Here is a 25,000-nt window from a genome sequence, read left to right as displayed (position 1 = left end):
TTTTGTAATTAATTATAGGTCATATTTCATAGAAATCTGGAAACATTGGACAGTTACTTTAAAGATCTACTTTGTGCAAAAATGCAAAGATAGCATATTTAAACTGTATAACTGATAAATGCACCATCATACCAGGTCATTTAATGCCTATGGATGAATTAGATATTTGGCTACAGAAGTGCCCTTCCTTACCGATCTCTACAGCTTCCGTTCAAAAACATATCCTGTGAAATGATGTCAACACATACTGGAGGAGTTACTAGTTAGTTTTTCGTGCTCAAATTCGACAGTTAAAGGTAATTTCCTGCAATTCTACACATTTTGCCATTGCTTATGACGTGTTCATATGCTATCTGGAGGGCCCCCAACCCATTTTTTTATTTTAAATAAATTATTGGGGGGGAATGGACCTGTTATGAATATTGGCGGGGACATGTCCCCTCATCCCCCGTGGCAATTTCCCTCATGGACCCACAACACAAACACAATGTAGATGGACCAACCTTGTCTATGGTGTCTGCATCCGCACTCTGGTCTTTCAGCCAATCAGTGAGCTGCTTATCGGGCACCTGGTCAACTGGGACTTGGAAGATAGAGGGAGGAGGAACGTCTGAAAAATAAAAAGAGAGTTGGAGAGAGAGATAGGAGGAGAGAGAAATTACCAGGGATACCAGTGTGTGTGTGTGTACCTGGGGGTCTGTGTCTGACCCTGACCAGCTCCAGGTCATGTTGTCTCTGCTGTAGTGTTGTCTTCAGGACCTGCTGGTACTCTCTCTCCCTGTGCAGCAGTTCCTCCAACAACCTGCAGGGGGCAGAACAGGACAGCCATTCCACATATTTATTATATTACACTACATTACTGAGGCTCGAGGCCCTACAAGGCCACTTCATTCATCATCTGCTACTCATCAAGCCCTCTTATCTAGAAGCACTTAGGTTCATTTATTTTAAGTAGGTAAGACAACCCTTTATCAACATCAAATCGAAACCTTCTTCAAAAATAGCCTTTAGCAAGTCCGTCAGCCTCTCTTTGTTGGTATGTGTGTATGTGTATACACTATACAGTATTTATCTGTGTGTGTGTATGTGTGTGTGATACAACTGATTCTGTTTGGCTTCCAGGACTCAGTGAGAACACACACACAAACACACACACACCGGTTGGTCTCCTGTTTGAGCCGTCCCAGCTGGGCTCCGAGAGGCTGTGAGCGCTGAGGCGGAGGAGGGGAGGAGAGGGCGGAGCTGAGCGTGCTGACTGCTGAGGTCACCACGGGGTTGGGGGTCACAGCAGGGTCGTCTGGAGGCGTGACCAATACAGGGCCAAACTCTGCCTCCTCTTCCTCTTCCTCCTCCTCCTTATCTGGTCCCTCGCTCTCCGAGGCCGGGCCGAAGTGGGTCTGGAGCTCTACAGGGAGGGTTAAAGGTCAGGGGTGAAGGGTTAGGTTGCTACAATTCATCAAGTTTTTTTCTCCAGCAACTATTTTTATTGAGCGCTTTAGCAGTGACCCCACACACCTGGTATGAGGATGGTGACTGCAGCCTGTACTGCTCGTCTGATGATGTTGTCCATAGCAAACATCCAGTGAGGTTTAATATGATGGTTCCTCAGGACCTTGTTCACCTTGAACACACACACACACACACACACACACACACACACACACACACACACACACACACAAACGCACAGTGAGCTTCAAAAGTATTGGGACAGTGACACATTTTTGTTGTTTTGGCTCTGTACTCCAGCCCTTTGGATTTGACTATGGGGTTAAAGTGCAGACTGTCAGCTTTCATTTGAAGGTATTTTCATTCGAATCGGGGAAACCGTTTAGAAATGATACCACTTTAGTCCCCCCTTACAGTGCTGTGAAAAAGTATTTGCCCCCTTTCTGATTTTCTTTATTTAGCATATTTTTGTACTGAATGTTATCAGATCTTCAACCAAAACCTAAAATTAGATCAAGGGAACCTGAGTTTACATATAACAACAAAAATGTATAATTATTTTATTTATTTAATTAACAAAGGTATGCAACACCCAATTCCCCTGTGTAAAAAAGTTATTGCCCCCTTACACTCAATAACTGGTTGTGCCACCTTTAGCTGCAATGACTGCAACCAAATGCTTCCTGTAGTTGTTGATAAGTCTCATAATAATGGGACCCATTTTGTCCAAAAAGTTGACTCAAGTTTGCCAAAAAGCACCTGGAAACACCTGGATGATCATCAAGATTCTTGGAAGAATGTTCTATGGACAGATGAGTAAAAAGTATAACTTTTTGGACGACATGGGTCCCATTATGCCTGGCGAAAACCAAACACTGCATTCCACAGTAAGATCTTTATACCAACGGTCAAGGATGGTTGTGGTAGTGTAAAAGAGCAGTTCATGCTTGAAAACCCACAAATGTCGCTGAGTTTTCTGGGCCAAAATCCCTCCACAGCAATGTGAGAGACTGAACAACAACTACAGGAAGCATTTGGTTGCAGTCATTGCAGGTAAAGGTGGCACAACCAGTTATTGAGTGTAAGGGGGCAATTACTTTTTTCACACAGGGGAATTGGGTGTTGCATAAATGTGTTAATTAAATAAATAAATAAAAATTCCCTTTATCTATTAGGTTTTGTTTGAAGATCTGATAACATTCAGAATAAAAAAAAATAGAAAAATAGAGAAAATCAGAAAGGGGCAAATACTTTTTCACAGCACTGTATATGTGTATTAAAGTACAGCGATTACATCAAGCTTGTGCCTCTACAAACTTGTTGGATGTATTTGCTGTTAGTTTTGGTTGTGTTTCAGATTATTTTGTGCCCAATAAAAATGGTAAATAATGTATTGTGTCATTTTGGAGTCACTTTTATTGTAAACAATAATAGAATGTTTTTTAAACACTTCTACATTAATGTGGATGCTACCATTATTCAGAGTAGTCCTGCGTACACTGCATTCGGAAAGTATTCAGACCCTTTGACTTTTTCCACATTTTGTTACTTTACAGCGTTATTCTAAAATGGATTAAATAAAATAAAAATCTCATCAATCTACACACAATACCCCATAATGACAATGCGAAAACAGGTTTTTAGAAATGTTTGCAAATGTATTAAAAATAAAATACAGAAATACCTTATTTACATATGTATTCAGACCCTTTGCTATGAGACTCGAAATTGAGCTTAGGTGCATCCTGTTTCTATTGATCATCCTTGAGATGTTTCTACAACTTCATTGGAGTCCACCTGTGGTAAATTCAATTGATTGGACATGATTTGGAAAGGCACACACCTGTCTATATAATGTCCCATAGTTGACAGTGCATGTCAGAGCAAAAACCAAGCCATGAGGTCGCAGGAATTGTCCGTAGAGCTCCGAGCAGGAGATCTGGGGAAGGGTACCAAAAAACAAGATTCTCTGGCCTGATGAAACCAAGATTTAACTCTTTGGCCTGAATGCCAAGCATCACGTCTAGAGGAAGCCTGGCACCATCCCTACGGTGAAGCATGGTAATAATAATAATATGCCATTTAGCAGACGCTTTTATCCAAAGCGACTTACAGTCATGTGCGCATACATAATTTTAACGTATGGGTGGTCCCGGGGATCGAACCCACTACCCTGGCGTTACAAGCGCCATGCTCTATCAATTGAGCTACAGAGGACCACGGTGGCAGCATCACGGTGGCAGCATCATGGTGGTGGCAGCATCATGCTGTGGGGATGTTTTTCAGCGGTAGGGACTGGGAGACTAGTCAGGATCGAGGGAAAGATGAACGGAGCAAAGTACAGAGAGATCCTTGATTAAAACCTGCTCCAGAGCACTCAGGACCTCAGACTGAGGCGAAGGTTCATCTTCCAACAGGACAACGACCGCAGGAGTGGCTTCGGGAAAATCCTCTGAATGTCCTTGAGTGGCCCAGCCAGAGCCCGGACTTGAACCCGATCAAACATCTCTGGAGAGATCTGAAAATAGCTGTGCAGCAACGCTCCCCATCCAACCTTACAGAGCTTGAGAGGATCTGCAGAGAAGAATGAGAGAAACTCCCCAAATACAGGTGTGCCAAGCTTGTAGCATCATACCCAAGACTCTAGGCTGTTATTACTGCCAAAGGTGCTTCAACAAAGTACTTAGTAAAGGGTCTGAATACTTTTGTAAATGTGATATTTCCGTTTTTTATTTGTAATAAATGTGCAAACATTTCTAAAAAATGGTTTTTGCTTTGTCATTATGGGGTATTGTGTGTAGATTGATGAGGGAAAAAAAACAATTTATTCCATTTTAGAATAAGGCTGTAACATAATGTAATATAATATAATATGCCATTTAGCAGACGCTTTTATCCAAAGCGACTTACAGTCATGTGTGCATACATTTTTACGTATGGGTGGTCCCAGGGATCGAACCCACTACCCTGGCGTTACAAGCGCCATGCTCTACCAATTGAGCTACAGAGGACATTATATATTATAACATAACAAAAGGTTGAAAAAGTAAAGGGGTCTGAATACTTTCCGAATGCACTGTATGTGTGTGCGCATGTGTGTGTTCTCACTGAGTCCTGGAAGCCGAAAAGAACAAGTTGTATCTGGTTAATGGATGTGGAGTCGAAGTCTAGGTCCAGTTTGAGTTTGGAGATGGTTGTTGCCATGACGCGTCGCTCTGGGGAGTGGATGAAATCTCTCAAGATACAGATGATCTGTTTAATGTGGTCCACAGAGAGCTGCAGCTCCTCACTACCCTACACACACACACACGCACACGCGCATACACACACACGCGTGCATACACACACACGCACATACACACACACGCACACAGAGGGAGAGAGAAGCAGAAGATTATGGCAATATCTGGTTGCTCTTTCTTTAATCAATGTACAATTGTATTTATTTTCTCTCTCTCTCTCACATACACACACACACACACCTGTATGTGGTTCTCCAGGAGGTTGGAGATGACTTTGTCCTGGTCCTCATTTAGGACCTTGTAGAGGAGAGAGATGTTAAGGAATTGTAGAGGAGAGATATGTTCATTAATTGTAGTGGAGAGAGATGTTAATGCATTGTAGAGGAGAGAGATGTTAATGAATTGTAGAGGAGAGAGATGTTAATGAATTGTAGAGGAGAGAGATGTTAATGAATTGTAGAGGAGAGAGATGTTAATGAATTGTGGAGGAGAGATATGTTAATGAATTGTGGAGGAGAGAGATGTTAATGAATTGTAGAGGAGAGAGATGTTAATGAATTGTAGAGAGAGATGTTAATGCATTGTAGAGGAGAGAGATGTTAATTAATTGTGGAGGAGAGAGATGTTAATGAATTGTAGAGGAGAGAGATGTTAATGAATTGTAGAGAGAGATGTTAATGCATTGTAGAGGAGAGAGATGTTAATTAATTGTGGAGGAGAGAGATGTTAATGAATTGTAGAGGAGAGAGATGTTAATTAATTGTAGAGAGAGATGTTAATGCATTGTAGAGGAGAGAGATGTTAATATTCTTTGAATATTTTATTATAGACACACACACCAACACCCCCCCCCCCGCCCCCACACACACACACACACCTTATAGAGGATGGCTCTCCTCTCGCTGTCCTTTTTGAGCAGGAAGAGCCCTCCATCTCTGTCTTCTAGAGACGCAGGAGAGCTACGGTCCTCCGACACCGACCCCTCATCCGGTACACTGACCAATACAATGACATTCATATATAATAATGACATGCTATCTTACTGTTGGACAATGTGTGTTGGTATTTGTCACATCTTCGTAAGCAACAGACTAACAGTGAAATACTTACAACAATTCTGAGAGAAAAAATAAGATTTAAAAAAAGAAAAAGAATAAGACTTGGAATAATGAGAAACGATAATGTGGCTGTATATATGGTGTGCAGGGGTACGAGGTAATTTAAGTGTGTGTGTGTTGGTATTGGTGTGTGTGTGTAACCCCGGTGTGACTTCAGTTGTGTTTACACATACAAAGGTTTCCTGGCTGCATGGCACACTGAGTGTGTGTGTGTTCTGGAGGTTGTAAAAGTCACCACAAGGCATTAGACGGATGCTGTAAAAGGCATTAGAGCAGGATCAGATAACGACCACCTGCCACACACACACACACACACACACACACACACACACACACATTAGAAACTCACATCTCTACACCTGAAGTGTATGTGTTTATGTGTACCTTAGGTAGTTGTTGCTAGGTGGTTTGAGCAGGTTTTCTGACCCTGATCGTTTGTTCTTCTGAAAGAAGACGTCCTGTTTGGAGTCGCAGTCTGGACTCACTGAGCCAGGCTCGCTGCTGCTGCTCCCGGTGGCCTCACACTGTAACTGCACCGGCAGCGACACACTACGGATGTAGTCTGGCCAATACACACAAACACACACACACCCATAGTGTAAGAGAACCCCCTTAATCAAGAGAACTGGTTGGCTAGCTTTTTTAGTTAACTAGCTACTTATATTGTTTAGCTATCAGCTAGCTTTAGCTATTTAGCCTTACTGACTCAGGGCATATTCCCATGTCAACAGTTGAGATAGAGACATATATCAGACTGCTTGGCAACGATAAGGACATAATAGCAGGTATTTTCAAGTCTTTCCAAGCCGACAAATTTGTATACCATACCAACACTATCACACCGGGTTTAACTACTCAGGTGTGATATTGTTGGGCTGTAACAAAAATGTGCTGACGGGACCCTGCTTTAGCAGAAACAGATAGAATAATACGCTGATAACAAACACTCACAGATACATGTAGACATCACCACAGACATATAGTCAAACATGCTATACACACACACTGAACAAAAATATAAATGCAACATGCAACAATGTCAAAGATTTTACAGTTCATATAAGGAAACAGTCAATTTAAATGAATTCATTAGGCCCTAATCTATGGATTTTACATGACTGGGAATACAGATATGCATCTTTTGGTCACAGATACTTAAAATACAAAGGTAGTGGTGTGGATCAGAAAACCAGTCAGTATCTGGTGTGACCACCATTTGCCTCATGCAGCGCGACACATCTTCTTCGCATAGAGTTGATCAGGCTGTTGATTGTGGCCTGTGGAATGTTGTCCCACTCCTCTTCAATGGCTGTGCAATGTTGCTGGATATTGGTGGGAACTGGAACACGCTGTCGTTCGTACATGTCGATCCAGAGCATCCCAAACATGCTCAATGGGTGACATGTCTGGTGAGTATGCAGGCAATGGAAGAGCTGGGACATTTTCAGCTTCCAAGAATTGGGTACAGATCCTTGCGACATGGGATCGTATATTATCTTGATGAAAAATGTGGTGATGGCAGCGGATGAATGGTGCGACAATGGGCCTCAGGACCTCGTCACGGTATCTCTGTGCATTCAAATTGCCATCATTAAAAGGCAATTGTGTTTGTTGTCCGTAGCGTATGCCTGCCCATACCATAACCCCACCACCACCATGGGACACTCTGTTCACAACGTTGACATCAGCAAACCGCTTGCCCACACAACGCCATACACGCTGTATGACATCTGCTCGGTACAGTTGAAGCCAGGATTAATCCGTGAAGAGCACACTTCTTCAGCATTCCAGTGGCCATCGAAGGTGAGAATTTGCCCATTGAAGTCAGTTACGAAGCCGAACTGCAGTCAGGTCAAGACCCTGGTGAGGACAACGAGCACGCAGATGAGCTTCCCTGAGACGGTTTCTGACAGTTTTTGTAGAAATTATTTTGTCGTGCAAACCCACAGTTTCATCAGCTGTCCGACTGGCTGGTCTCAGACGATCCCGCATGTGAAGAAGCCGGATGTGGAGGTCCTGGGCGGGCGTGGTTACACGTGGTCTGCGGTTGTGAGGCCAGTTGGATGTATTGCCAAATTCTCTAAAATGGCATTGGCGGCGGCTTATGGTAGAGAAATGAAGATTCAATTATCTGGCAACAGCTCTGGTGGACATACCTGCAATCAGCATGCCAATTGCACACTCCCTCAAAACTTGAGACATCTGTAGCATTGTGTTGTGTTACAAAACTGCACATTTAGAGTGGCCTTTTATTTTCACCTGTGCAATGATAATGCTGTTTAATCAGCTTCTTGATATGCCACACCTGTCACGTGGATGGATTATCTTAGCAAAAGAGAAATGCTCACTGACAGGGATGTAAAGAAATGTGTGCAAAAATGTGAGATAAATAAGCTTTTTGTGCGTATGGAAAATCTCTGGGATCTTTTATTTCAGCTTATGAAACATGGGACCAACACTTTACATGTTGCATTTATATTTTTGTTCAGTATATATAGAAACAGCCACAATGTTAACAGGGAACAAACCTTGCCAGACTGGCAAAAAGATCCCAGGAGTAGACAGGAGAGAAAGAGACAGTTAACCGTTAACACAACCTCCATCACATCACCATATGTCTGCCAGTGTGTGTATGTGTGTGTGTGTGTGTGTCTGTGTGTATGTATGTATGTGTGTGTGTGTTATGATTTGTATGAGGTGCAGCATTTCAGTGACGTCATGAAAACAATCTGAGTGGATTAAACGGTTAAATCACCCATTAATTTATTAGCAAACACACACACACACACACCCCACAGACACACACACACCCCACAGACACACACACACCCCAGACACACACACACACACACACACACACACACACACACACACACACACACACACACACACACACACACACACACACACACACACACACACACACACACACACACACACACACATACACACACACACACACACACACACACACACACACACACACACACCACAGACACACACAATGCTGAACAGCCCTACCTGATGGCTTGAAGGCGATCTTGCTCTTCTTTCCCTTGACATTGTGTCGTACGAAGATATCTTTGAGCAGGTCTGTGGCTGTAGCCCTCTTATTGGGGTCAGGCTCAAAACAACGCAGGATAAATGACTTGGCCTCCAACGACAACGACTCTGGGATCTCTGGGTGGATCTTAAACATCCCCACCTACACACGCACACACACACGCATACACACACACACGCAAACAAACACTGAGCTGAATGTAAAGTGTAACAGGTGGTTTGATGAATCACGCTCACTTGATGCCTTCACTTCAGGCTTTAGCTCAGCTGGCTAACAAAGTCTTATAACATGCAGGAGACACAGGTTTGAACCAGTCACATAATGAGTCTTGGAGCACATCAAAACGAACACACACACACACACACACATACACACACACAAACACACACCCACACACGCACCTTAAACATGGCAGCCTGAGGCTCTCCCAGCTCGTGGAAGGGGGGTTTCCCAGTGGCCATCTCTATGATGGTGCAGCCCAACGACCAGATGTCAGCTGGAGCCCCGTAACCCCGAGGACCCTTGTCTATGATCTCTGGAGCCATGTACTGCAGGGTACCTAGATAGGACACAACACACAAACACATTCATAGCAACATTTCATGTTGATAACAAACTCATGTGTAGGGAGAGAGAGGGAGAGAGGTGTTGGTCAGGAAGGGTGAGAGTGAAAGAGGGAGAGAGAGAGAGAGAGAGATAGAGGGAGAGAGGTGTTGGTCAGGAAGGGTGAGAGAGAACGAGGGAGAGATGTGTTGATCAGGAAGGGTGAGAGAAAAAGAGGGAGAGAGGTGTTGGTCAGGAAGGGTGAGAGAGAAAGAGGGAGAGAGGTGTTGATCAGAAAGGGTGAGAGAGAAAGAGGGAGAGAGGTGTTGATCATGAAGGGTGAGAGAAAAAGAGGGAGAGAGGTGTTGGTCAGGAAGGGTGAGAGAGAAAGAGGGAGAGATGTGTTGGTCAGGAAGGGTGAGAGAAAAAGAGGGAGAGAGGTGTTGGTCAGGAAGGGTGAGAGAGAAAGAGGGAGAGAGGTGTTGGTCAGGAAGGGTGAGAGAGAAAGAGGGAGAGAGGTGTTGGTCAGGAAGAGTGAGAGAGAAAGAGGGAGAGATGTGTTGGTCAGGAAGGGTGAGAGAAAGAGGGAGAGATGTGTTGGTCAGGAAGGGTGAGAGAGAAAGATGGAGAGAGGTGTTGGTCAGGAAGGGTGAGAGAAAAAGAGGGAGAGAGGTGTTGGTCAGGAAGGGTGAGAGAAAAAGAGGGAGAGAGGTTGGTCAGGAAGGGTGAGAGAGAAAGAGGGAAGTAAAGGACAAATAATTAGGGATAGATAAAGACAGAGTAATGAAAGAGAAACACACTCGTGGTCCCTAACCCCCTCTGGCTAATTAACAAACATCTCTCTCTGTGTGTGTGTGCATGCGTGTGTGTGCGTGCGTGTGTGTGCGTGCGTGTGTCTAGGACAGATAATCTGTATCCTGAGAGATTTCTTCCACTCCCCATAGCGACGCGTCATGGCAACAACTATCTCCAAACTAAAACTTGGATGTGTGTGTGTTGTTTGTTCGCGGGAATGTGAGATCGAGCGAGTGAGGAGCAGCCAGCTGTCGATGTGTGTACGAGTGTGTTTCTATAGAGGCTGATAGTGGCTCTTGACATTTCGAGGGTCATTTGACATTTTGAGATCCAGGTAAGACTAGACGGCCGTGGACTGAATGTTGGATGTTAGATACTTTCAAGTTATTTCAACTGATAACTTTTAAGATATTTGCAGTTTAAAAGAAACAGTTTATTTGTAAGAAATATTCAACAACAGTTCAGAAAATATACCAGTTTGCAGAGGAGTTGCCACAGAAAACAATATTGTGTGTGTGAGTCATACCAGTGAAGGTCTCGGTGCAGGGGTTGACCCCCGCAAGCCTTTTAGACGTCCCGAAGTCTGATATCTTCAGAACTCCACTGTAGGTATTAACTAATACATTATCGCCCTGAGAGAGAGAGGGAGAGAGAGAGAGAGAGAGAGAGAGAGAGAGAGAGAGAGAGAGAGAGAGAGAGAGAGAGAGAGAGAGAGAGAGAGAGAGAGAGAGAGAGAGAGAGAGAGAATCATGTATTGTTTACAGAAGTTGTGCTGTATATTCTAACTGAGGCTATGATGGAGATACAGTACCTTGGTCTGGGTGTACCTTGATGTGGTGATGTGTTGCTAAGGTTACCTTGATGTCACGGTGTACTATCTGGTTCTCGTGGAGATAGCGGAGTCCCTCCAGGATCTGTCGTGTGTAGAAGATGATGGTTGCCTCCTTCAATGGACCCCACTTTGACCGCAGCAACGCTGACAGACTGCCTGTTACACACACATACACACTTAAAATCTGCCTGCACATACAGGTTAGGTCACACACACACACACATACACACACCTCCAGGGACTTGCTCCATGAAGATCTTGATGTATCCGTCCTCTGAGACTGAGCCCAGGTACTGAACAATGTTCCTGTGCTTCAGGTACTTATGGAGCGCTATCTCCTCATGAAGGGGTTGGGAGTACCTAACACACACAGAGGAGAGGGTTACATACATGTACACACACACAGACGCACGCACACACACCAACTAGCTCTCACAGTCTCACGTCAGAATTAGATCTTCATCCATGTTTCTCAAACGTCAAATGTGGAAGTTGTTGCAAACATCAAATTGTTTATGGTTAAGTTTAGGCATTAAGTCTGAAATCTTAAGGTTAGCCATTAACTGTGAATGGTTAAGGTAAGGGTTAAGGTTTGGGATAGTGCTGGATTGGAACTTACAACCTTTGTAGTCAGAGGCAGATGCTTACACCCATCTCCTATCCCCGTCCACAACACCCTAGCAAAACCGAAAACAACTTGAGGGTAACAGCGCTCACTGTTGCCTCTAGTGGCCGGTTTCTACGTCATCTCCCGACGTCCTCAGACATGGATGGACGTCGAATACTGACTTGTATCATGGGTGACCTGACTGCACACACCCACTGACCTGCTGTCTCTCTCTGGTATCTCTTTAATGGCGATGCGGACCTGGTTGCTCATGTCTCTCCCAGCGTACACCACTCCATAGGTCCCCCGGCCCAGTACCACACGGTCCGCCTTCTCGTTAATGTCATACTCATACTGCAACACACACGCACTCACACACGTGCGCAAACACACACACGTGCGCAAACACACACACAAAAACACACACACCTATTTATATGCACGCACTCGTACTGAACCATAGAGTGAGGTAAACACAGATCCTTGTGGAACACATATTCCACACACACACACACACACACACATAAATGCCGGATATAACAAACACTGACCTCCAGTGTATCTCCGTCTCCGTCTCCCTCCAGCTCCACTGCATTTCCTGTTCCATCAGAAATCATCTCCTTCACCATGGAACAGAACCTACACACAGACCAGAGACAGTGTCAACACAACAGACTTAGAAACAAGACGTGCCTGAGCTGAATGTATGATGTCTGTCAGAGAGAATGGGACTGGAGTGTGATTCTGACCGGCCACACTGATCTTCAGTAGAGAAGTAGATCTGGAAGTCGTCTGAGTTGTCGTGAACATACAGGAAACAACAGCGCTCGTCAAACTTAGAGATACTGAGGAGAGAGGAATGGGGAGACAGGAAGGGGAGGGTTGTTTTTAAAGCATGCCACATACAAACACTAATGTTAACATGAGCAAGAACATGAAAACCATAAACACACATACCTGATGCCTTTGATGGATGTTGCAGTGAAGTTCCACTCATGGATCCCTTTCTAGAGATGGACAGAGAGGTCAGAGGTCGAGGTCGGTTAACACACAGGATAGAGCAGGAGGGTAGAGGAGGATCAGGAGAGGAGGAGATGGAGAGAGTAGGAGGAGAGGAGTTCTGACCGTTTCAGCAGGGGAGACGTGCCAGATGGACACGTTCTTCTCCTCCGCCTCGCTGTTGATGGAAACATATGAGGGCTGGTAGACCTTAGTAGGCTCTAGGATCAACACCTACACACACACAGTGAGAGACAAGGTGTGTGTATGAGTATGTGTATGTGTGTGTGTGTGTGTGTGTGTGCATGCGTGCGTGCACATGTGTGTTTGTGTGTGTGTACCGGAAAGCGCAGTCCGTTGCTTTTTCCTCTAGTGGCCTCTACAATGATGTCCATCCAGAAGTTGAGCCTCTCTCTCTGGGGAGAGTGTTCTACTGTCGTCTTCTTAAATCTCTGGATCAACTGCAGGTTCTGAACCACAGACCGCAAGTACCTAGGAGAGAGAGAGAGAGAGAGAGAGAGAGAGAGATGTTAATGAATAGAGAGAGATGTTAATGAATTGAATAAATTGACCTTCTTTTTTAAAACTATTTTACTATGAACACACAACTAACACACACCCACACCTTGTAGAGGATGGCTCTCCACTCGCTGTCCTTTTTCAGCAGTAAAATAAATAGAAGGATGGAGAGGGAGGGAGGAAAACAAAGAGGGAGAGAAAGAGAGGTAGAGGGACGGAGTGTGTGTATGTGTTTACCAGATGGGAGGTTTGAGTTTGAAGAGTTTCTCTGCGGCCTGCGTAGCTTTAGGGATGTCATTTGCCAACATGCTAACGGTAAAGAACTGACCAACATCCCAGTAGTTATTCATCTTCTCTAACGAGCCCTTACGACCCAGGAGACTGTTTAACCTTACACCTGGGAGGGGGAGAGAGCGAGAGGTTAGAAGAAGAGAGAGCAAGAGTGAGTTTTTATTATCTATTTCACTTGCTTTGGCAATGTAAACATATGTTTCCCATGCCAATAAAGCCCCTTGAATTGAATTGAATTGAGAGAGCGAGAGAGAGAGAGAGTGAGAGAGAGAGGGAGCGAGAGAGAGAGAGAGCGAAAGAAACAAAGAGAGATGGAGAGAGAGAGAGAGACTAAACAACAGGGAAGTGAGTATTGATCCCTGGAGAACCCCAATGGTGTAGGGAAGGTGCAGAATTTAAGGGTGTACTGTAGAGTTCTTACCTATCTTCCTCAGCTCGATGGAACTCTCAAACTGTTGTCCAGCAACAATGAGCAGAATAGCCAGATTGATACCAGAGTAGAGAGTTGGCTGGAGCTCAAAACCTTTCCTGTACCTAGAGAGAGAAAGACAAAGGGGGGAGAGAAAGAGGAATTTTCTTTTGACAATTTATAGCCTACTCCCTTCTGTCTGCTCGCACGGGCCCCTGGGCTTCAGTCCTGGTAAACTTGTGGGTGCGTTGTGTGTGTGTGTCTCACCACTGGATGGCGTTGTCCCTGTTCTTGGTGTCTTTACAGTCAGAGTCGAGGAAGATGTCTTTGTAGATCCTTCCACACAGACAGAACATGTCTGGAGCTGGGTGGTCACATGACTGTAACACCTGTAACATCACACCAAGAGCCTGCTCTCTGTCCCCCGGGCTGTTCCTCCTATACACACAAGAGTTCAGTCTATGGTTAAAAACAAGAAAGTTAGCACACACTGCAGCCCACGAGGACCACCCCTGTTTACTAATCCAATCTTCAAGGGGAATGGAAACGTTTTACAAGCTAAGTCAAATAAAACAATCTATACAAACCCCACATATATGATCTGGGTGTTTGTCATATAAACATTTTCCACTTTGAACATTTAGATTTTTGAACCCTTTTGAATGCTAATTTGGGACTGGGCGCCACCATTAAAATGTCCATGGTAACGAGCAGCTCTCACGTCCCAATATGAAGCTAAATATGTATTTGCATTGAAGCCTTGATGTCCATTGTGCAACATAGCTAAGCCTTGTTAAACTTCAAAGTAAACAATAGTCACTTTTATTATTGCTGTAGGCTATAGCTACTGTAGGCTATGTAGACATAGGCCTTTAATTAGCTCTTGCCTGTGAATGGCGGGCTCCATATCTAGTGAGCTTCTTTAGCCTATCTACCTTCACTGTTCTCCTGTGCAATAATGCACCTCCGCTTGCCTCTCCGCTGGCCTTTCAGCTATTCCTAAACTCTTGTTGAGTTCCAGGAAAAACTAGGCTAGAACTTGTTGGTTGCTTATTTTTTTACAGTTCGAGGACAGAAGCAAACTAGCTCTTGCTTGCTGAATGTAAAATACAGCTAGGCCAAAATGTTTGAAAGGAGAGAGAGCACAATGCTGTGATCACATTTGCTGGTGAGGATGAATTGACATATTGTTGCACTGACAGGACACACCAGACAGGCAGAGATCAGTAGGCCTACTGTGAAAAACAAGATCCCCAAAATATGAAATGACCTGCAAACCACTTGAGCAACGAGCATTACAGGCCATTATAAATCAATATTCCAAATTGTTTCTGTCCAGTCAGTGATGTATTAATATGAACAACAAACGCTTGCTGATTTACAGTTACAGTTATTAGGCGGTCTAGAACCTATTGCTTTGGTTCCCCTTTCAGGCTCCCCAGCCGTGTGTGTGTGCGTGTTTGTAAAAAATGACAATAATGATAATAATGACGTTAATCATGAAAAATTCTGGAGCAGCCATACACAATATTACAGACCTACTTATCTACAGGGAGGTCCAGACACTGCAAGGTGTGCGTGTGTGTGTCTGTGCGTGCGCTCGTGTGTGCATGTGTGTGTGTGTGTGTGTGTGTGTGTGTGCGTGCTTGCGTGTGTGTTACCTGTTGAGAGCGAAAGCGTAGTGGAACTGTATCATGGGCTGTGTGGCCAGGTCACAGGTAGGCAGCATCTCCAGAGTCTGGACCAGTTTCACCATGGCATCATAGTCCTGTATGTCTCTGTATGAGAACAGCAGGTTCATGACGATGTCCTGTGTTAGGACCTCTGTGTTGTCGATGCGCAGTTTGATACGAGACAGCTCCTTGGCTAGCTCCTCCCCCTGGTACTTATCACGGGCTTTCCTGATGTCATTCAGCAGAGTATCCTTAAACGAGGCACTACAAAGAGAGAGGGGGGAGAGAGAGAGAGAGAGAGAGAGAGAGAGAGAGAGAGAGAGAGAGAGAGAGAGAGAGAGAGAGAGAGAGAGAGAGAGGGAGCGAGAGAAAGAAGGGGAGAGAGACTTGATTTCTGTAACGCTCCCACTCCTGCTACCAGTCGGATGTTGCCCCACCCACCTCTGGCCCTTCTCCTGCCCGGCCTCCAGTGCTGCTCCTGTCCTCCCCAGCCCTGTGACTCTTCTACCCCAGGCCTGAGACTCTTCTACCCCAGCCCTGTGACTCTTCTACCCCAGCCCTGAGACTCTTCTACCCCAGGCCTGAGACTATTCTACCCCAGGCCTGAGACTATTCTACCCCAGCCCTGAGACTCTTCTACCCCAGCCCTGTGACTCTTCTACCCCAGCCCTGAGACTCTTCTACCCCAGCCCTGTGACTCTTCTACCCCAGCCCTGAGACTCTTCTACCCCAGACCTGTGACTATTCTACCCCAGCCCTGTGACTCTTCTACCCCAGCCCTGAGACTCTTCTACCCCAGGCCTGAGACTATTCTACCCCAGGCCTGAGACTCTTCTACCCCAGCCCTGAGACTCTTCTACCCCAGCCCTGAGACTATTCTACCCCAGCCCTGAGACTCTTCTACCCCAGCCCTGAGACTATTCTACCCCAGCCCTGAGACTATTCTACCCCAGCCCTGAGACTCTTCTACCCCAGCCCTGAGACCAGCGTGGATTCTCTCTTGGACTTGCACTCTTGTTCTTATGTTACATTTCCAGTTCAACTTGAGTCAGAAGCACTTCCTTCCAGAGCTGTCGTGTTTAATAGTGTGTGTGTGTGCTTGCATGTCTGTCTGTGTGTGTTACCAGGAGGTGACGTGGATGTCCTTGAGCAGTGAGGTGAAGCGGTCGGTGAGTGGCAGACAGAGAGGACTCAGCAGGCTGTCCCAGCTGGGCTGCATGTATTCACTGGCCCTCCTCTGGGCATCGCTCTCACAACACATATACTCATGGTTAGGAGTCAGCACATAGGGGATGAAGTAGTAGTTACCACTGGACGCCTGGAGACAGAGAGAGAGAGAGAGAGAGAGAGAGAGAGAGAGAGAGAGAGAGAGAGAGAGAGGAGGAGCATAGGGAGAGATAGAAAGATAGAGAGATAGAGAGATAGAGAGATAGAAAGATAGAGAGATAGAAAGGGGAAGAAAGGGGGTCAGTAGATTTGGAGGTCTATTTTTTTACTTAACCTTTACTTAACCAGGTTAGTCTTGTTGAAATGAATATCAGTTTTTCAAGAGAGGTTGATTTGGTCGTCAGCTGTTAGCACTCTGGAAAGCAGGTCATATCCCATGATTCCACAGTGATGGCAGTAACACGGTCGCACTCCGCCACATCGTCACCCTAAAGGGTGAAGTTCAGATGCTATGTGTGTATTGGGGGTCTGGTAGCTGTTTGGATGGGAGTCAGAGCCTGTGCTTTTTATAGGGATCGTTCACAAATGACACATTTAATCGGCTCTTCAACCGAACGCTGCTTGCACCCGCCCACCCGACTAGAATCACTACTCTCGACGGGTCTGACCTAGAGTATGTGGACAACTACAAATATCTAGGTGTCTGGTTAGACTGTAAACTCTCCTTCCAGACTCACATTAAGAATCTCCAATCCAAAGTTAAATCTAGAATCGGTTTCCTATTTCGCAACAAAGCCTCCTTCACTCATGCTGCCAAACATGCCCTCGTAAAACTGACTATCCTACCGATCCTTGACTTCGCGATGTCATTTACAAAATAGCCTCCAACACTCTACTCAGCAAATTGGATGTAGTCTATCACAGTGCCATCCGTTTTGTCTCCAAAGCCCCATATACTACCCACCACTGTGACCTGTACGCTCTTGTTGGCTGGTCCTCACTACATATTCGTCGCCAAACCCACTGGCTCCAGGCCATCTATAAATCACTGCTAGGCAAATCCCCGCCTTATCTTAGCTCATTGGTCACCATAGCAACACCCACCCGTAGTATGCGCTCCAGCAGGTATATCTCACTGGTCATCCCCAAAGCCAACACCTCTTTGGCCGCCATTCCTTCCAGTTCTCTGCTGCCAATGACTGGAACAAATTGCAAAAATCTCTGAAGCTGGAGACACATATCTCCCTCACTAACTTTAAGCATCAGTTGTCAGAGCACCTTACCGATCACTGCACCTGTACACAGCCCATCTGAAATTAGCCCGCCCAACTACCTCATCCCTATATTGGTATTTATTTTGCTCATTTGTACCCCAGTATCTCTATTTGCACATCATCTCTTGCACATCTATCATTCCAGTGTTAATACTAATTGTAATTATTTTGCACTATAGCCTATTTATTGCCTTACCTCCATAACCTGCTACATTTGCATACACTGTATATATATTTATTTATGTTGTATTTTTGACTTTGTTTTGTTTTACCCCATATGTAACTCTGTGTTGTTGTTTTTATCGCACTGCTTTGCTTTATCTTGGCCAGGTCGCAGTTGTAAATGAGAACTTGTTCTCAACTGGCTTACCTGGTTAAATAAAGGTAAAATAAAAAAAATACAAATAATCTTGGGCTTTACTGAGAGCCTTGCAGTCTATGACAGACACACACACACAGACACACACACACACACAGACACACACAGACACACAGGCTCAGCTCAGCTCGATAAAGGGAAAACTCTGAATATGTTCACAACAAGTCAGTCCAACACCACTGAAATCAGGAAGCAGGTATTTGTGTCCCAACCACACAAACTACTCTCTCATAGAGTGCAACACAATACTCCGGAGCCATGTATTTAGAATGAGATAAATATCTCTGGTAAACACTACACACACACACACACACTGACGGTCATCATGCCTTCTCATCCCAACACACTTATAGGGGGCACATAATAAGGTGAGTAAGTTCACACACACACACAGACTCTGGTGAGCAAGGTCAGAGGTCAGAGTTAAGGTGAGCAGGGTCAGAGGTTAAGGTGAGCAGGGTCAGAGGTTAAGGTGAGCATGGTCAAATCTTAGAGTTAAGGTGAGCAGGGTCAAAGGTTAGAGTTAAGGTGAGCAGGGTCAAAGGTTAGAGTTAAGGTGCTAGAGACTCTGCCCCCCTCTGTGGCAAAGGCCTGTGATAGGCCGGAGGGGACTCCCAGCATGCATTGCAGCAGTACCTACTTTGTTGCGTAATCCAGAGCCTCTGTACTCTGGAGGGAGTTGAACCCAGGGGAACCCTATTGTCTGTGTTCTAGACGCCTTCTCCACACACACACACAGAGTGAACACAACAACACAGAGATAGAGAGAAAGTTCAGAGGCTAAAGATAAATAAGTATTTTAGGACTCATGCAGGTACTTACAGTGTTTTTCTGTGCCACCATGTCCTACAAAAGAGAGAAATACTTGTAAGAATAAAGTTGAGGAGTGTTGTGAAGTTGAGAGAGTGAGTGTGTGGTAGTAGTGTGCAGTCTATCTGTTGAGTTGTGTTGTTTGGCATTAAGGGTACCCCCCCCCACCCCTTACTTCAGTTACAACAACATTCCTTTTTATCACCGTGGAAATAGCTGCCTGACACCTAGTCCACTGCAACTGTGGCTAAAGCACACACACGCACGCATGCACGCTGAACAATGACCAACAGACACACACACACACTCACACACTCACAGACACAGACACACAAGACAAAAAACACACACACTGGGCTGTAAATAAACCCAGTCCGCTCCGTTGTTCAGAGGATGGAATGCCATCTATGACCTCACAGCCAACGCCCCCTCACCCTACAGATGCCGTATCTTAATTTGAGCCAGTTTCAGCAGCAAGAAAATAATCTCCTTCTGAACAATGAAATGCTATGTGAATTATAATTCATGGAAATGTTTTGTAGGGGTTGATGCATTTTTTGGTAGGGCAAATAAAGTCTGACATTTTAAAGTGGAAAATACAAATTTTAGAAGTCTTCGCCTTCCTGCAACAACAGGATGATGAAATTGAAATATGGATTCTGTATCTACACAGCTTAGATTCCACTGTGTTTGTTTGTGTGTGTGTGCATACCTTCAGTGACAGAGCGGTGTCGGGGTCAGTGTCATGGTACAGGATGACATTGTTGGCCATGTCGAAGCTCTCTCTGACACCCAGATGGTAAAACAACGAGGGCTGACGGAACACGTCACTCATATCAACTACTGCTATGTCTGGAGAGAGAGAGAGAGAGAGAGAGAGAGAGAGAGAGAGAGAGAGAGAGAGAGAGAGAGAGAGAGAGAGAGAGAGAGAGAGAGAGAGAGAGAGAGAGAGAGAGAGAGAGAGAAAGAGGTTAGGGTTCAGGGAAACATATTCTGTCTTCAACAATGGCTGTATTGTAGTGGTAGTGTTTGTATTGTAGTGGTAGTGTCTGTATTATAGTGGTAGTGTCTGTATTGTAGTGGTAGTGTCTGTATTGTAGTGGTAGTGTCTGTATTGTAGTGGTAGTGTCTGTATTGTAGTGGTAGTGTCTGTATTGTAGTGGTAGTGTCTGTATTGTAGTGGTAGTGTCTGTATTATAGTGGTAGTGTCTGTATTATAGTGGTAGTGTCTGTATTGTAGTGTCTGTATTGTAGTGGTAGTGTCTGTATTGTAGTGGTAGTGTCTGTATTGTAGTGGCAGTGTCTGTATTATAGTGGTAGTGTCCGTATTATAGTGGTAGTGTCCGTATTGAAGTGGTAGTGTCTGTATTGTAGTGGTAGTGTCTGTATTAGAGTGGTAGTGTCTGTATTATAGCGGTAGTGTCCGTATTGTAGTGGTAGTGTCTGTATTGTAGCGGTAGTGTCCGTATTATAGTGGTAGTGTCTGTATTATAGTGGTAGTGTCTGTATTGCAGTGGTAGTGTCCGTATTGCAGCGGTAGTGTCCGTATTGTAGCGGTAGTGTCCATATTGTAGCGGTAGTGTCCGTATTATAGTGGTAGTGTCTGTATTGTAGCGGTAGTGTCTGTGTATAGTGGTAGTGTCTGTATTACAGTGGTAGTGTCCGTATTACAGCGGTAGTGTCTGTATTGTAGTGGTAGCGTCCGTACTACAGTGGTAGTGTCCGTATTACAGTGGCAGTGTCCGTATGCAGTGTCCGTACTGCAGTGGTAGTGTCCGTATTGCAGCGGTAGTGTCCGTATTATAGTGGTAGTGTCCGTATTGAAGCGGTAGTGTCCGTATTGCAGTGGTAGTGTCCGTATTATAGTGGTAGTGTCCGTATTACAGTGGCAGTGTCCGTATTGCAGCGGCAGTGTCCGTATTATAGTGGTAGTGTCCGTATTGTAGTGGTAGTATCCGTATTGAAGTGGTAGTGTCCGTATTGTAGCGGCAGTGTCCGTATTGAAGTGGTAGTGTCCGTATTGCAGCGGTAGTGTCCGTATTGCAGCGGCAGTGTCCGTATTACAGCGGTAGTGTCCGTATTACAGCGGTAGCGTCCGCATTACAGCGGCAGTGTCCGTACCACAGCGGCAGTGTCCGTACTGCAGCGGCAGCGTCCGCACTGCAGCGGCAGTGTCCGTACTGCAGCGGCAGCGTCCGTACTGCAGCGGCAGCGTCCGTACTACAGCGGCAGCGTCCGTACTGCAGCGGCAGCGTCCGAACTACAGCGGCAGCGTCCGTATTGCAGCGGCAGCGTCCGTACTACAGCGGCAGTGTCCGTACGCGGGCAGCGTCCGTACTGCAGCGGCAGCGTCCGTACTGCAGCGGCAGCGTCCGTATTGCAGCGGCAGCGTCCGTACTGCAGCGGCAGCGTCCGTACTACAGCGGCAGCGTCCGCACTGCAGCGGCAGCGTCCGTACTGCAGCGGCAGCGTCCGTACTGCAGCGGCAGTGTCCGTACTGCAGCGGCAGTGTCCGTACTGCAGCGGCAGCGTCCGCACTGCAGCGGCAGCGTCCGCACTACAGCGGCAGCGTCCGTACTGCAGCGGCAGCGTCCGTACTGCAGCGGCAGCGTCCGTACGGCAGCGGCAGCGTCCGGCATTACAGCGGCAGTGTCCGTACTGCAGCGGCAGCGTCCGCACTGCAGCGGCAGCGTCCGTACTGCAGCGGCAGCGTCCGTATTGCAGCGGCAGCGTCCGTACTACAGCGGCAGCGTCCGCACTACAGCGGCAGCGTCCGTACTGCAGCGGCAGCGTCCGTATTGCAGCGGCAGTGTCCGTACTGCAGCGGCAGTGTCCGTACTACAGCGGCAGTGTCCGCACGGCAGCGTCCGCACTGCAGCGGCAGTGTCCGTACTGCAGCGGCAGCGTCCGTATTGCAGCGGCAGCGTCCGTACTGCAGCGGCAGCGTCCGTACTGCAGCGGCAGCGTCCGCATTGCAGCGGCAGCGTCCGCATTGCAGCGGCAGCGTCCGTACTCAGCGGCAGCGTCCGTACGCAGCGGCAGTGTCCGCACTGCAGCGGCAGTGTCCGTATTGCAGCGGCAGCGTCCGCACTACAGCGGCAGCGTCCGTACTACAGCGGCAGCGTCCGCATGCAGCGTCCGTACTGCAGCGGCAGCGTCCGACTGCAGCGGCAGCGTCCGCACTGCAGCGGCAGCGTCCGTACTGCAGCGGCAGCGTCCGTACTACAGCGGCAGCGTCCGTACTGCAGCGGCAGTGTCCGTACTGCAGCGGCAGCGTCCGCATTGCAGCGGCAGTGTCCGCATTGCAGCGGCAGCGTCCGTACTACAGCGGCAGCGTCCGCACTGCAGCGGCAGCGTCCGCACTGCAGCGGCAGTGTCCGCATTACAGCGGCAGTGTCCGTATTGCAGCGGCAGCGTCCGCACTGCAGCGGCAGCGTCCGACTGCAGTGGCAGCGTCCGTATGCAGGTCCGCATTGCAGCGGCAGTGTCCGCACTACAGCGGCAGTGTCCGTACTGTAGCGGCAGCGTCCGCACTGCAGCGGCAGTGTCCGTACGGCAGCGGCAGTGTCCGCACTACAGCGGCAGCGTCCGCACTGCAGCGGCAGTGTCCGCACTGCAGCGGCAGCGTCCGTACTGCAGCGGCAGTGTCCGTACTGAAGCGGCAGCGTCCGAGCAGCGGCAGCGCCGTACTACAGCGGTAGCGTCCGCACTGCAGCGGTAGCGTCCGCACTACAGCGGCAGTGTCCGTACTGCAGCGGCAGTGTCCGCACTGCAGCGGCAGCGTCCGTACTACAGCGGCAGTGTCCGCATTGCAGCGGCAGTGTCCGTATTGTAGCGGCAGTGTCCGTATTGCAGCGGCAGTGTCCGTACTACAGCGGCAGCGTCCGTACTACAGCGGCAGCGTCCGTACTGCAGCGGTAGTGTCCGTACACAGCGGCAGTGTCCGTACTACAGCGGCAGCGTCCGTACTACAGCGGCAGTGTCCGCACTACAGCGGCAGTGCCGTACTACAGCGGCAGTGTCCGTACGCAGCGCCGCACTACAGCGGCAGCGCCGTACTGCAGCGGCAGCGTCCGTACTGCAGCGGCAGCGTCCGTATTACAGCGGCAGCGTCCGCATTGCAGCGGCAGTGTCCGTACTGCAGCGGCAGCGTCCGTACTGCGCGGCAGCGTCCGTACTACAGCGGCAGCGTCCGTATTGAAGCGGCAGCGTCCGCATTGCAGCGGCAGCGTCCGCATTGCAGCGGCAGCGTCCGTACTGCAGCGGCAGCGTCCGCACTACAGCGGCAGTGTCCGTACTGCAGCGGCAGTGTCCGTACTACAGCGGCAGCGTCCGTACACGCGGCAGCGTCCGTACTACAGCGGCAGTGTCCGCACTGCAGCGGCAGTGTCCGTACGGCAGCGGCAGCGTCCGCACTGCAGCGGCAGCGTCCGACGGCAGCGTCCGACTGCAGCGGCAGTGTCCGTACTGCAGCGGCAGCGTCCGTACTGCAGCGGCAGCGTCCGCACTGCAGCGGCAGCGTCCGCACTACAGCGGCAGCGTCCGAACTGCAGGCGTCCGCACTGCAGCGGCAGCGTCCGCACTGCAGCGGCAGCGTCCGCATTGCAGCGGCAGCGTCCGTACTGCAGCGGCAGCGTCCGTATTACAGCGGCAGCGTCCGTACTACAGCGGCAGTGTCCGCACTGCAGCGGCAGTGTCCGTACTACAGCGGCAGCGTCCGTACTGCAGCGGCAGCGTCCGTACTACGCGGCAGCGTCCGTACTGCAGCGGCAGTGTCCGCACTGCAGCGGCAGCGTCCGTACTGCAGCGGCAGTGTCCGTACTACAGCGGCAGTGTCCGTACTGCAGCGGCAGTGTCCGCACTGCAGCGGCAGTGTCCGCACTACAGCGGCAGTGTCCGTACTGCAGCGGCAGCGTCCGCACCACAGCGGCAGCGTCCGCACACAGCGGCAGTGTCCGCACTACAGCGGCAGTGTCCGTACTGCAGCGGCAGTGTCCGTACTACAGCGGCAGTGTCCGTATTACAGCGGCAGTGCCGTACTGCAGCGGCAGTGTCCGTACTGCAGCGCCGCATTGCAGCGGCAGTGTCCGTACTGCAGCGGCAGCGTCCGTATTGCGCGGCAGCGTCCGTACTGCAGCGGCAGCGTCCGTACGGCAGCGGCAGCGTCCGCACTGCAGCGGCAGCGTCCGTATTACAGCGGCAGTGTCCGTATACAGGGCAGTGTCCGTATTGGCGGCAGTGCCGTATTGCAGCGGCAGTGTCCGTATTGCAGCGGCAGTGTCCGTATTACAGCGGTAGTGTCCGTACTGAAGCGGCAGTGTCCGAATTGTAGTGGTAGTGTCCGTATTGCAGCGGCAGTGTCCGTATTAAAGCGGCAGTGTCCGTATTACAGCGGCAGTGTCCGTACTGCAGCGGCAGTGTCCGCATTACAGCGGCAGTGTCCGCACTGCAGCGGCAGCGTCCGCATTGCAGCGGCAGTGTCCGTACTGCAGCGGCAGCGTCCGTACTGCAGCGGCAGTGTCCGTATTGCAGCGGCAGCGTCCGTACGCAGCGGCAGTGTCCGCACTGCAGCGGCAGCGTCCGTACTGAAGCGGCAGTGTCCGTACTGCAGCGGCAGTGTCCGCACTCAGCGGCAGCGTCCGACTACAGCGGCAGTGTCCGTACTGCAGCGGCAGTGTCCGTACTGCAGCGGCAGTGTCCGTATTACAGCGGCAGTGTCCGTACTGCAGCGGCAGTGTCCGTATTGTAGTGGCAGTGTCCGTATTGTAGCGGCAGTGTCCGTATTAAAGTGGCAGTGTCCGTATTGCAGCGGCAGTGTCCGTATTATAG

At 48.2% G+C, this 25,000-nt stretch overlaps 1 protein-coding gene across 4 annotated transcripts in view; it reads right to left on the bottom strand.

The window, feature by feature from the left end:
* map3k15 (mitogen-activated protein kinase kinase kinase 15) overlaps window positions 1-20,023 on the bottom strand; it is a gene marked incomplete at its 5' end in the record, with an annotated part of 21,748 nt that extends 1,725 nt beyond the window's left edge. Inside the window, 28 exon segments of one of the 4 annotated variants that reach the window (XM_045210471.1) lie at window positions 504-610; window positions 690-802; window positions 1,159-1,405; window positions 1,516-1,621; window positions 4,558-4,743; window positions 4,932-4,988; window positions 5,569-5,686; window positions 6,194-6,371; window positions 8,338-8,346; window positions 8,831-9,014; window positions 9,275-9,432; window positions 10,738-10,843; window positions 11,069-11,199; window positions 11,276-11,403; window positions 11,871-12,004; window positions 12,202-12,289; window positions 12,400-12,495; window positions 12,608-12,657; window positions 12,776-12,883; window positions 12,991-13,141; window positions 13,406-13,565; window positions 13,881-13,993; window positions 14,136-14,306; window positions 15,530-15,805; window positions 16,666-16,859; window positions 19,002-19,079; window positions 19,184-19,207; window positions 19,884-20,023. In XM_045210471.1, the coding sequence (XP_045066406.1) occupies window positions 504-610; window positions 690-802; window positions 1,159-1,405; window positions 1,516-1,621; window positions 4,558-4,743; window positions 4,932-4,988; window positions 5,569-5,686; window positions 6,194-6,371; window positions 8,338-8,346; window positions 8,831-9,014; window positions 9,275-9,432; window positions 10,738-10,843; window positions 11,069-11,199; window positions 11,276-11,403; window positions 11,871-12,004; window positions 12,202-12,289; window positions 12,400-12,495; window positions 12,608-12,657; window positions 12,776-12,883; window positions 12,991-13,141; window positions 13,406-13,565; window positions 13,881-13,993; window positions 14,136-14,306; window positions 15,530-15,805; window positions 16,666-16,859; window positions 19,002-19,079; window positions 19,184-19,207; window positions 19,884-20,023 (3,611 nt within the window). 4 annotated transcript variants of the gene reach the window in all.
* Window positions 20,024-25,000: the final 4,977 nt, after the last annotated feature.

This window comes from Coregonus clupeaformis, chromosome 34, assembly GCF_020615455.1.
Source record: "Coregonus clupeaformis isolate EN_2021a chromosome 34, ASM2061545v1, whole genome shotgun sequence".
NCBI lineage: Eukaryota > Metazoa > Chordata > Actinopteri > Salmoniformes > Salmonidae > Coregonus > Coregonus clupeaformis.
The sequence above is the reverse complement of the archived record's forward strand: the minus strand, read 5'-3'. Positions and strand labels throughout refer to the sequence as shown.